Raw genomic sequence first — 12,833 nt, forward strand, 5'->3', positions numbered from 1 at the left:
CCGCATAGTGCTGCAGGTCTGGGATGAATCACAGTGGCTGCGAAACTTTCGGATGCGTAAGGGAACTTTCCTGGAACTTTGTGAGTTGCTGTCCCCTGCCCTGAAGCGCAAGGACACCCGGATGCGAGCAGCCCTGACTGTCCAGAAGCGAGTGGCCTTAGCCCTCTGGAAGCTTGCAACGCCAGACAGCTACCGGTCAGTCGCCAATCAATTTGGAGTGGGCAAATCTACCGTGGGGGTTGCTGTGATGCAAGTAGCCAGCGCAATCTTTGAGCTACTGCTCTCAAAGGTAGTGACCCTGGGAAACGTGCAGGTGATCATAGATGGCTTCGCTGCGATGGGATTCCCAAACTGCGGTGGGGCTATAGATGGAACTCACATCCCTATCCTGGGACCGGACCACCAGGCCAGCCAGTACATTAACCAAAAGGGCTACTTTTCAATGGTGCTGCAAGCACTGGTGGACCATAGGGGACGTTTTACCAACATCAACGTCGGATGGCCGGGCAAGGTTCATGACGCTCGCGTTTTCAGGAACTCTGGTCTGTTTAGATGGCTGCAGGAAGGTATTTACTTCCCGGACCACAAAATAACTGTTGGGGATGTGGAGATGCCTATAGTGATCCTCGGGGACCCAGCCTACCCGCTAATGCCCTGGCTCATGAAGCCCTATACAGGCGCCCTGGACAGTGAAAAAGAACTCTTCAACTACCGGCTGAGCAAGTGCAGAATGGTGGTGGAGTGTGCTTTTGGATGTCTGAAGGGGAGATGGAGAAGCTTACTGACTCGCTCTGATCTCAGCGAAACCAATATCCCCATTGTTATTGCAGCTTGCTGTGTGCTCCACAATCTCTGTGAGAGCAAGGGGGAGACCTTTATGGCGGGGTGGGAGGTTGAGGCAAATTGCCTGGCTGCTGATTACGCCCAGCCAGACAGCCGGGCGATTAGAAGAGCCCAGCGGGACACGCTGTGCATCCGGGAAGCTTTGAAAGCTAGGTTCCAGAGTGACCAGGGTAACCTGTGACTATTACGTTTGTTTAAACAGAAGCTGAACCTGCCCCCGTTTCTTTACCCAGTTAATGTTGACTATCCTCTCCAGTTACCAACCCCCTTCCCCCCCTTCCAACACACCTTTAAAAATAAAATCAATGAAACTTTGTTCATTAACACCGTTTTCTTTATTAAGGATTTCGCGGTAAAGGGTTGAAACTGGGACGCAGACTGTGGTGGGGAGCGGGTATAGTGATGGAAAGGACGCTTCTAAACTCGAGGAATGACAGGCTCCTGCTCCTAGAGTGGTCCGCAGTCGTGGACTGGTTGTTTCAACGGAGCCTGCCACCCCTCCTTTTCGGGACTCTGTGTGGGGGGGCTATGTGACTTTGTGGCGGGGGTGGGCGGTTACAGATCCCCTGCTGCGTGGCTCTGTCATCCAGGCTAAGGACCGCTGCATAAGATCTGTAACCGCCCTCCCCCGCCACAAACTCACATAGCCCCCCCACACAGAACATGAAAACCACCTCCCAGACTGACCAGTGTGCCTAGTGACTGCAATGTGTGTGTGACCTTCTGCTGAACCTGCCCCCGTGTCTGTACCCTGGTAAAGGTGACTGTGCTCTCCAATTACCAACCCCCTTCCCCCCCCCCCCTTCAAACACACTCTCCTCTAAAAGAACATGACGGAAACAGTAATTAACAGAAATGTATTTTTTATTAAGAACTACACAGTTAGGGGATGAAACTGGGACGGGGGCTTGGGTGAGGTGCATTTGGAGGGAAGGAAAGGACGTATCAAATCTTTGGGAATGAGAGCCTTCTGCAATGTGAGCAGTCTGCAGGGGTGGAGTGACTGTTTTCATGGCCCCTGCCGCCCCTCCTTCTTGGGACTTTGGGTGAGGGGGGGATGGGACTTTGTGGCGGGCGAGGGCGGTTAGAGATAGAATGCAGCGGGGCTCTGTCCTCCTGCCTCCGGTCCTGCAGAACATCTACAAGGTGCCGGAGCATGTCCGTTTGCTCCCTCATTAGTCCAAGCAGCGTTTGAGTCGCCTGCTGGTCTTCCTGCCGCCACCTGTCCTCCCGTTCGCTGTGTGATCGCTGGTATTGCGACATGTTCTCCCTCCACTGGGTCTGCTGTGCCGCCTCGGCTCGGGAACAGACCATAAGTTCTGAGAACATCTCATCCCCTGTCCTTTTCTTTCAGCGCCTGATCTGCGCCAGCCTCTGGGAGGGGGATGCCGGGGTAGCTCGGGAGACACTCGCAGCTGTGGGATGGGAAAAAGGGAGTGAATTCCTCAAAAAGATACATTTTTGCAAACAATGAATATAGTCTTTCTCTGTGAACAAGACCATGCACAGTACCTATCACGTGCACTCAGTACAAGGTCGAATTTTCTGTCTTCACCTTGAGTGCCTGGGGTCTTGCTGTACAGATCACACAAGCGGGGCCGGACAACGGAATTCTGCTAGCAGCCGGCCATGGTAAGCCGTAGACTTTTGGCTGCTTAAAGCTTAATTTACATCTGTGCCCTCCTTTCACGTTCCAAGCAATGCTCCTAGCATTGGCCAGTTCCTGCTGCCGGCGATCTGGCCGGCATGAACTCTACCCCTGTCCCACCCCCATCGCGGCTGTCCCCGGGAAAGATCCCTGCATGCTGCCGGTGAACCACTCAGCAGGAACGGTTCGCCTCCCCGCCCCCACCACGTGGCTGGGCTCGGGAAAGATCCCTGCACGCTGCCGGCGATCCGGCTGGCATGAACTCTGCCCCTGTCCCACCCCCGTCGCGGCTGTCCCCGGGAAAGATCCCTGCATGCTGCCGACGAACCGCTCAGCAGGCAAGGTTCGCCTCCCCGCCCCCACCGCGTGGCTGTCCCCGGGAAAGATCCCTGCACGCTGCCGGCGAACCGCTCAGCATGAACGGTTCGCCTCCCCGCCCACACCGCGTGGCTGTAAACCGCTGGTTACAGTTATTTAAAGGAACAGGCAATCAGTCCCCATACTAAAATTCCCCTAATTCAAAGCAGGTCACCATGAGTGATATCACTCTGATGAGGATTATGGAGGCAGAGAAAGACCGCATGCTGCGTGAATGCCAGCAAACACCAGGGCCGTATGCCGCCATGCTTTGCCAGGCAATGATCCCGGAGTACCTGCTGCTAGCCTGGCGCGGAAAAGTTTCCTACCATGGAGGAGGCAATAAGGCCGCTCTCCCCAGGAACCTGATGCAAAGGCTTTCACATTACCTCCAGGAGAGCTTTGTGGAGATGTCCCAGGAGGATTTCTACTCTATCCCCAGACATGTTAACAGACTTTTCCAGTAGCTGCACTGGCAAGGACTAGAAAGATAAGCGCCTAGGGCAAACTAATCATTAAAAACCCATTGCTAACATACCATGCCTATTCTATTCAAAATAAATGTTTAAAACACTGATGTTTCCCCTGATTCACGGTCCGGGTTACCGCCTTGGGAGGGTTGGTAGGGGATCTCCGTGAGGGTGATGAAGAGATCCTGGCTGTCGGGAAAATCAGCGTTGAAAGCGCTGTCGACTTCCTCGTCCTCCTCATCTCCTTCCTCATCTTCCCCATCCGCGAACAGCTCCGAGGAAGCGGCCGTCGACAATACCCCATCGTCAGAGTCCACGGACAGTGGTGGGGTAGTGGTGGCGGCCGCACCTAGAATGGAATGCAGTGCCTCGTAGAAACGGCATGTCTGGGGCTGAGATCCGGAGCGTCCGTTTGACTCTTTGGTCTTCTGGTACGCTTGTCTCAGCTCCTTGATCTTCACGCGGCACTGCGTTGCATCCCGGCTGTATCCTCTCTCCGTCATGGCTTTTGAGATCTTCTCGTAGATCTTCGCATTCCGTCTTTTCGATCGCAGCTCCGAAAGCACGGACTCATCGCCCCACACAGCGATCAGATCTAAGACTTCCCGATCAGTCCATGCTGGGGCCCTCTTTCTATTCAGTGATTGCATGGTCACCTCTGCTGGAGAGCTCTGCATCGTTGCCAGTGCTGCTGAGCTCGCCACGATGTCCAAACAGGAAATGAGATTCAAACTGGCCAGACAGGAAAAGGAATTCAAATTTTCCCGGGGCTTTTACTGTGTGGCTGGTCAGAGCATCCGAGCTCGGACTGCTGTCCAGAGCGTCAACAGAGTGGTGCACTGTGGGATAGCTCCCGGAGCTATTAGCGTCGAATTCCGTACACACTAACCCTAATTCGACATGGCCATGTCGAATTTAGCGCTACTCCCCTCGTCGGGGAGGAGTACAGAAATCGATTTAAAGAGACCTCTATGTCAAACTAAATAGCTTCATTGTGTGGACGGGTGCAGGGTTAATTTGAAATAACGCTGCTAAATTCGACATAACCTCCTAGTTAGACCAGGCCTAAGCCTCTCACTCCACTTCTCAGGAGACTTTGTATATCTATTTTTTGTGTGTGTGAGTGTAATGAATTTATGAATGAGTGCAATGAGAATTAGTGGGCTTTTACTGTATTTACATGTGACACTTAATGTTTTTTTAGAAATGATTATATTGTTCTAACTTTGCAATATGAATGTTTTTTCCCACCTTCACCTCAATTTTGCTATTTAGGAGCTACCACCATACTATGAAAATCATGGTTATCAGCCAGAAAACGTCTATATTTCCAGACAGCCTGTGGATTCTAACGTGTATCCACAGTACCCTCCTCCATATTATCCTCCGTCAGTGCCACATTATGTCCCAAGAGTTCCTGTTCATCAGTCAGCTCCCCCAGTAGTACAGCCAAAGCCTCCATCAGCGAAAATGTGCACATCAGGTAAGATTTGTCTGGTTTTCTTTTTATGTAGATTGATTACAGTCTGGCATATGTTTAACAGATGAAACTTGTTTCCTTTCAAGCTCTTATGTTGAGGGACTATCCCAGGAGTACCTCTTTGTCCCTGAGAGTGCTAGGTAGCCAAACAAGTCAATTACTATTATACTTTTTTGTAAAAGGTGTGAGGAGTTGGGTGGTTCTTTGAAGTGATGATGAGATAGGGAGACTCTGTAACATCTGAATTGCAGATTCACGCCTGCTTAGTAGTGATTGAAAACTGTCCATCTAAGGGCATGTCTTCACTAGCAATGTTAAAACGCTGGCTTTAACACCAGGGCATAGCACTGGGAGAGCTCTCTCCCAGTGCTATAAAAACCCCACCTCCGCGAGGGGAATAGCTCCCAGCGCTGGGAGCGCGGTTCCCAGTGTTGGGGCACTGTCTACACTGGCGCTTTACAGCACTGAAACTTGCAGTGCTCAGGGGGGTGTTTTTTCACACCCCTGAGCGAGAAAGTTGCAGCGCTGTAAAGTGCCAGTGTAGACAAGCCCTAGGTTTACTTGCAGGGAGATATGGATAGAGGCTAGCCTAGTAAAATAATTTGTTTGCAAACCTAACTCTTCTTTTTCTCCCTTTTTAATTACAGAAGTTAAGAAAGCTCTATGCATCATTTTATCTGTTGCAATAATACTATCGGGTGCCATAACTGCAGCTGTCCTTATCTGGTATTTTGGTAAGAATGTGTTGTTTGTGTTGATAGAAATCTTTTATTCAAAGCTAAAATGTCTTGAGATTTTCCATTTCCCAACATAAGTGTGTCATCTTCCAGAAGGGTAAGTTAGAACAAGAATTTCCTGTTCTAAATCTCTTTTATGAATGCAACTTATTTTAATATCTAAAAGCTTAATTATTTGTCATAACCAGTGTCACTGTTGCTGTTGTCCTTTCCTTTAACTTCAAATATATTTACATTTGATAAGTGTCCTTGACTCAGCAGCACCCTCTTATTCATCTGAATTCTCTGAGATCCCACAAACTGTTTAGCAACAGTTGGTCTAGGACAAGCTTTTGTACAACTATTTTAGTAATGTGATATCAAAGTATAACTGTGCCTCAGTGGGTCACAACTGAGGATGCCAAATTCAGGACGAACTGCTGAGAAATAGGGCAGATATACCCCAAGACTGGTGGCTAATCCCCCGTAGGATTTACCAATCCAGCAACAAAAGTAAACTTCTGTTTCACCACACTGGCTCACAGGAAGTCATAAAAGCAGTTTCCTTGGGCATTCCAGTTCTTATGTCACCACCAAAAACACTGGATTTAAAAGAGAGTGGTTCTTTACAACCAGTCTCATCAAATAAAGGGTTCTTCTGATCCCAAAGGACCAGCCACACACCCAGGTCAATATACAACTTAGATCTTACCCAAAAATCGTGCTGATGCCAATCCTTTAGTATCTAAAATCTAAAGGTTTATTCATAGAAAGAAAGAAAGGTGAGAGTTAAAATTGGTTAGAGGAATCAAATACATACAGTAATTGCAAAGTTCTTGCTTCAGGCTTGTAGCAGTGATGGAATAAACTTCTGTCTTGATAAGTCTTTGGTTGCTTCCAAATCATTGGAAGGTCCTCAGTCCCTTGGTTAGAATGCTCCCATTAGTATAAGTTCATAGTCCAGAGGCTTGAGCAAGAAAGAGGCTGGAGCAGGATAGAAGCAAAATGGGCCTTTTATAGCTTCTACCATGTGGAGGGAATCCCATTGTTCTTACTGTGGAAAATTAGAGCAACAAGATGGAGTTTGGAGTCACATGGGCAAGTCCCATGTCCATGCATTTTGCCTAGTCGCATCAGGAAATTCCATTAAGTGTAGATAGGCATCTCCCATGGTCCATTGTCAGTTGAACGTTCTTTTGATGGGCCACTCAATTTGAATAGTCCCTCCAAGATGTGCTGGCTAGCTACCTTGTGGGCATTACCCCAGGAGCAAACATTTCAAATCCAGGTATAGAGCCAATACTCATAACTTCAAATACAAAAATGATACATGTATACAAATAGCAGAATTATAGTCAGTGAGTCATAACCTTTCCACAGACACCTCACTTGATAACTTTATACAAGATTTGTTGCAAATATATAACAGTGGTTACAACAATGATCTATATGGTCATATTTTAATCAGATAATGTCACACTAGGATTAAGAGTGCAGTTTGCCCCAGAATAAAGGGCTTTTATAAGGTCTAAGTGACACTGGGCATAGAAGTTTTAAGTTATACGGTTTCCCCCTAACTGCAACCCTGAAGGGAAGTGAAGGGAAAGGGAAGAAAGGAAGGATCGGGTATGTGTAGACATATTAGGCCTGACTAATTTTTCACAAGTGCTTCATAGAACTGATTGGAGCACTTCATTGCCATGAAATATGCTGTTTTGTCAAAGCTGAAATGTTTTGTGGAGATGTATTGGTTTTCACTAAACTTTTGAAGGGAAGGTTTTTGGGTCTGGGGCAGAGGCAGATAGTTGGAGGTGCAGACACACCCAACACCACTTCCTATGTCAAAAGTGAACGCATTTCCTTAAAATTTCGGCAAATTGAATAGACCAGGGGTGGCCAACCTGTGGCTCTTCAGAAGTTAATATGTGGCTCCTTGTGTAGGCACCGACTCTGTGGCTGGAGCTACAGGTGCCAACTTTCCAATGTGCCGGGGGTGCTCACTGCTCAATCCCTGGCTCAGCCACAGGCCCTGGCCCCACTCCACCCCTTCCTGCCCCCTCCCCTGAGCCTGCCGTGCCCTCGCTCCTCCCCCCAGAGCCTCCTGCACGCCACGAAACAGCTGATTGGGAGGTGTAGGGAGGGAGGGGGGAGGCACTAATCGGCAGGGCTGCCGGTGGACGGGAGGCGCTGGGAGCGGGGCGGGGGAGCTGATGGGGGGCTGCTGACGTATTACTGTGGCTCTTCGGCAATGTACATTGGTAAATTCTGGCTCCTTCTCAGGCTCAGGTTGGCCACCTCTGGAATAGATCTCCTCTAGTCCACTCTGGTGCTAAACACCAGCAGCTCCCACTTGCTTCAAGTGGAGCCGGGAGAACTCATCAGCTCTTTAAAAAATATAAAATAAAATCAGACCCTCTATTTAATCTTCTAATATTAGAGCTGGTTCAAATAGTTTAATTGAAGCATTTTTTCAGCGAAGAAACTGATTTCCACTAAAACACAAATGTTCATTTTGGTAGAAGTTTTCTGGTGGGAAGAACTGGAAAAACTTGCAGTTTTCTGGGGCTTTTTGCCCTCTCTTCTTTTTCCTCCCCACACCGTGTGTGTGTGTGTGTGTGTGTGTGTGTGTGTGTGTGTGTGTGTGTGTGCGCGCGCGCGCGTGTGTGATGGTGGTAGTGGAAGGAACAAGTGTGAAGAAGAGTGAGGGGAAGAATTCAAAAAAGAGAATATTTCAACTCTCAAACTGGAAGACCAAAGAATTCTGGCATTGGGTATAGGAGAGGGAAAAAACGTGACACCGCACGCCCCCTCCCCAAGTTTGAAGTTTTTAATAGAGGAAAATATAGCACTTTTTGACCGGTTTTAATGAACATATACCAAAAAATTGCAGAATGACACATTCAGTACAGAGTGGATTTTGCTTAATATTGAATTCACTTCCTCCCCACAAGAAAAAACTTTCTCATTTTTATAGTGATGATTTGAAATGGAACAAGCTGACTTAATTGACATCCTAACAGAAATCTGGCTCCCAAGCAGGCTGTTTGAAGCCTTAAGTATGTGTTTAAATTTAGTCAAACACCTGTGGGCTCAAAGCAGGGGCACCTGGGTAAAACTTAATGGATTGTGTTATTCAGGAGGTCAGTCTAGGTGGTCTAATAATTTAATTGTGCCACTTCCTGCAGCTCCCATTGGCTGGGAACGGCAAACCGCGGACACTGGGAGCTGAGGGGCTCTGTGCCTGCAGACGCTCCAAATAAACAAAACGTCCCAATCCGCCAGCGGCTTACCCTGACGGGCTGGAGCCAAAGTTTGCCACCCTCTGAAATATAGGGTCGGCTTATGAAATGGTCATACAATTTTTGCTATTTTTACCTAACCATCCTGGGGGTCAGCTTATAAACGAACGGGCTAATGAACGAGTATATACGGTACATTCTTCCATTTTACCAGCCCTCTTGCCCATATTTCTTTTGTATGTGCTCTCCCCAAATTGTACGAACAATCAAAAGCTCTTTCAACATATGCCTTGATTAAATTCATATTCTCCTAGAAAACTCAGCAGAAATCATAACAATTTGAGGCTCACTCTTATCTTAAGGATCCATTTTAATGACCACACACCTATCTCCTTTCCACTCTGATCCCCTTGCAGTGGCCAATAGCTGTCTTGGCTCATCAATAGAGTGTGGATCTTCAGGAACATGTGTCTCACCATCTCAGTGGTGCGATGGAGTGGCCCACTGTTCCAATGGTGAAGATGAAAACCGATGTGGTAAGTATTTCAAGTATGCAGAGGTAAAATTGTTCTTGGAAGCCTGTTGGTGACATCTCCTTCCTTAGCCCTTGTCTACATTAGAAAGTGGCACTAGCTTAGTTTAAGGTGTGACTTTAACCAATTTAGTTAAACCAGTGCAAACCCCTGTATGGACAGTCTTTTTTTGGTTTTAGAATGGCTTAATATCAGTTACCTTAAGTCCATTGCTAATCGAGTTGCTGGACTAAAATAACCCATACTTAAACCAAATCAAAACGTCCCGCACAGGATTTTGTGCCAGATCAGTTTAAATCACACCTTAAATTAAACTGGTGCAACTTTCTAATATAGACAAGGCACTAGAAATGTCTGCATTACCTATTGTGTAGCTGCTTTCTTACAACAATCTCAGGGGTGGTAGTGGTGGTGGTACTATCTGCTTGAGTTCAATGACATGGCTTGGCTCATTCTTATTAAACTTCCTTTACCACCAGCTCCCCTCACTTTTCAACCTCTCCCTAGCACGCCTCCCCCGTGAAAAAATCCACCTGTCTCATATTAGTGTGTGCCAGTCTAACAAAAGCAAAACAAAGCTGGAAGCTTACTACCGCCACCAAAAAGCTTCATCTTCCAAAGAATGCTTTACATAACTTTCAGTGTAGGAAGCTGTCTAACTCAGTGGTTCTCAAACTAGGGCTGCCGCTTATTCAGGGAAAGCCCCTGGCGGGCCGGGCCGGTTTGTTTACCTGCCGCGTCCGCAGGTTCGGCCAATTGTGGTTCGCTGCTCCAGGCCAATGGGGGCTGCGGGAAGCGGTGCGGGCTGAGGGATGTGCTGGCTGCCCTTCCCGCAGCCCCCATTGGCCTGGAGCGGCGAACCGTGGCCAGCGGGAGCTGCGATCGGCTGAACCTGCGGACGCGGCAGGTAAACAAATTGGCCCGGCCCTCCAGGGGCTTTCCCTGAACAAGCGGTGGACCAGCTTTGAGAACCACTGGTCTAACTGATTTAGTGACTTCAGCTGAAGAGATGGAGAGAGGGAGACTTTCATGATGAACTGGTTGTAGTCACCAGAGAATATTTGGTTGTAAATATCATTAATGTGTACACTCAAAAGCCACATCCATCTTTTTTTTAATATCTGTGTTCTGTAATACATGACTTCCAGAAAATGGTCTTGAAGAGGACAGACTGCTCCATTTGATCCTATCATTAAAGCTTGGGCAAGAAACAGTTTTCCTGTCCCATGAAAATTTTTGAGATTCCAAAGAAAGACCTTTGAAACAGACACCTTTCAAACTCTTGAGAGAAACAACTAGCTATCCAGCCCAGAATAGTCCACCTGGGAGGTAGGAGACCTGGGTTCAAGTCCCTGCTCCAATTTAGGCAGAACAGGGATTTAAACTAGAGTGCCTCGCATCCCAGTTAAGTACCCCAACTACTTAGGGTAGTGGTTATCCTCAGTCTCTTCTTGACCAGAGATTCCATCCTGGACTATTGAAACTGAACCTTTACTGGAAAAGTTTCAGTTTTAACTAACCAGAATTTTCTGACCCCAAAAAAGTGTTTTTTGTCAATAATAAAAAAAACCACACAATAATAATAATAATAATAAAAAAAACACACACCAAAAAACAACCCCCCCAACTAGCACATTACCTATACATGCTTTCGGAACTCTGCTCTTCTGACATAGTCTGCGTAGTACTGACACTTAGCTGATGATTTTTCCTGTTTGGTTGCATAATTGGGTCTCTTTACAGTAATATAGCTTATTCCTGCCATTATCTTGCTCTTGAACTTTTCATATTGAACTCTTTTCTGTCTTCCCTCTGTGACACACTATCTCTTCAAATCAGATACATAATAGGGTTTGACGGTATAGGGCAAGCTGTTCCATGTTAAAATCTTTGTTTTGTGATCTTTATACTAGTATAGGACATAATTTTCTTACCCTTTGATCAGCTTATCTGTTATTGCCAATCACTCAGGCTGAGGGTGGAGCATGGGAAAGAGTTGTGCTAATTCTAAAATGTTCATACAATAAAAAATGAACATTAAAATGTAAATACAACTTAAGGTAGTAACTCATTTGAATGGCTTTAGAAAAAGGAATTAAAATGATATGTAAAAATCCAGTACATGAAAACTTCATAAAAAGTGTGTCAAAATATAGCATCAACTGGAAGTTTTTCTCTAAAAGCAAAAAGTAATTTCAGGTGCTACACCTGTCTGTGGAGCCCGTGACAACTTTTGTGGTTTCACAATCACATTTTTTATTTATAGTTTTAAGAAAATGAATATACAGGAAAAAACCTGAAACTAACTATCCACAAAGTGCTGTCAAATGAAGAAGTAAACTGAAACAATATCCTTCTACCTTTTCTTTAATCTTGCAGCTCTAGTACTCTTAGAGCTTGCTTGTAAGAGTAGTAGGTGCAAAATACTTTTTAGGAATATGAAAATCATAGGCTTCGAACAGGATGGTCAGCAATGTTGTCTTCTTTGATTGCAGTTAGACTCTATGGACCAAATTTTATCCTAGAGGTCTATTCATCTATCAGCAAATCCTGGTATCCAGTATGCAAAGATGACTGGAATGAGAACTATGGAAAGATAGCTTGTAAAGACATGGGATACAATGTGTAAGTATAACAATCTAATTGTGAAAGCTGTACAGCCAGCACAACTGTTTCATTGGAGAGATAGCTCAGTGGTTTGAGCATTGGCCTGCTAAACCCAGGGTTGTGAGTTCAATTCTTGAGGGGGCCACTTAGGGATCTGGGGGAAAAATCTGTCTGGGGATTGGTCCTGCTTTGAGCAGGGGGTTGGACTAGATGGTCTCCTGAGGGCCCTTCCAACCCAGATATTCTATGATTACATTTTCCAAAGAATGGACACCTGCAGCAAAAACTCAGTTACTGCTTTTTCTGTTGCTAGTCTAATTTTGATGAATAGAAAACAGTCCCAGTTAAAACAAAAATCAGTAGGTGTTGCTGAATCAAAGTGACATTTCTTCAAAACCATGTAATGCATATGCCATATATAATAATTGTGGGATGTGTTTGTGCATCAATACAGGCACGCACACGCACAGTGCTTAGGGTCCTCTTGGACTGAGAGTGCTGTCTGAACTTAAAACCTTATAAAAAAAACCTAGTCATTGTGACCAATATTACATAGACAACCCTGACCTCTGGAGGACATTAAAGGTTTTATTGTGCTCTTTCACAAGAGCATTGACATTTAACCAGTTTCTGGACAAATTCCAACCACAGTAACTTATTTTTATCTACCTGAAATCCTCTGTAGCTATAATTACCTATGTTGTTGCTGTTGGGAGTGAGAGGTGGGGGGAGGGAAAGACTCACAAATGCAGATGGGCTGGTGGTGCTACATTTCTATTCATGAGGTGGTTGGAGTGATGGATTAGCCTGGTCAGAACTTGGCGATCTTCACCATGAAAAAGTGTTAGATGAAAGCAAGGTCTTATTTGATTGTAAAAGTGGACATAGCAAATAGTTACTTAGAAACTAAAATTTAATTCTGCCATGGTACAGCACCTTT

At 46.1% G+C, this 12,833-nt stretch overlaps 1 protein-coding gene across 1 annotated transcript in view; it reads left to right on the forward strand.

The window, feature by feature from the left end:
- The window catches only part of LOC113406453 (transmembrane protease serine 2-like), a 32,920-nt gene that overhangs the window by 4,235 nt on the left and 15,852 nt on the right, over window positions 1-12,833 (forward strand). Inside the window, exons 3-6 of the mRNA XM_029911570.1 lie at window positions 4,594-4,801; window positions 5,446-5,532; window positions 9,170-9,289; window positions 11,782-11,911. Of these exons, the coding sequence (XP_029767430.1) occupies window positions 4,594-4,801; window positions 5,446-5,532; window positions 9,170-9,289; window positions 11,782-11,911 (545 nt within the window). The remainder of the gene's footprint in view (window positions 1-4,593; window positions 4,802-5,445; window positions 5,533-9,169; window positions 9,290-11,781; window positions 11,912-12,833) is intronic.

This window comes from Terrapene carolina, unplaced genomic scaffold, assembly GCF_002925995.2.
Source record: "Terrapene carolina triunguis isolate 2854851 unplaced genomic scaffold, T_m_triunguis-2.0 Scaffold31, whole genome shotgun sequence".
Lineage (NCBI taxonomy): Eukaryota > Metazoa > Chordata > Testudines > Emydidae > Terrapene > Terrapene triunguis.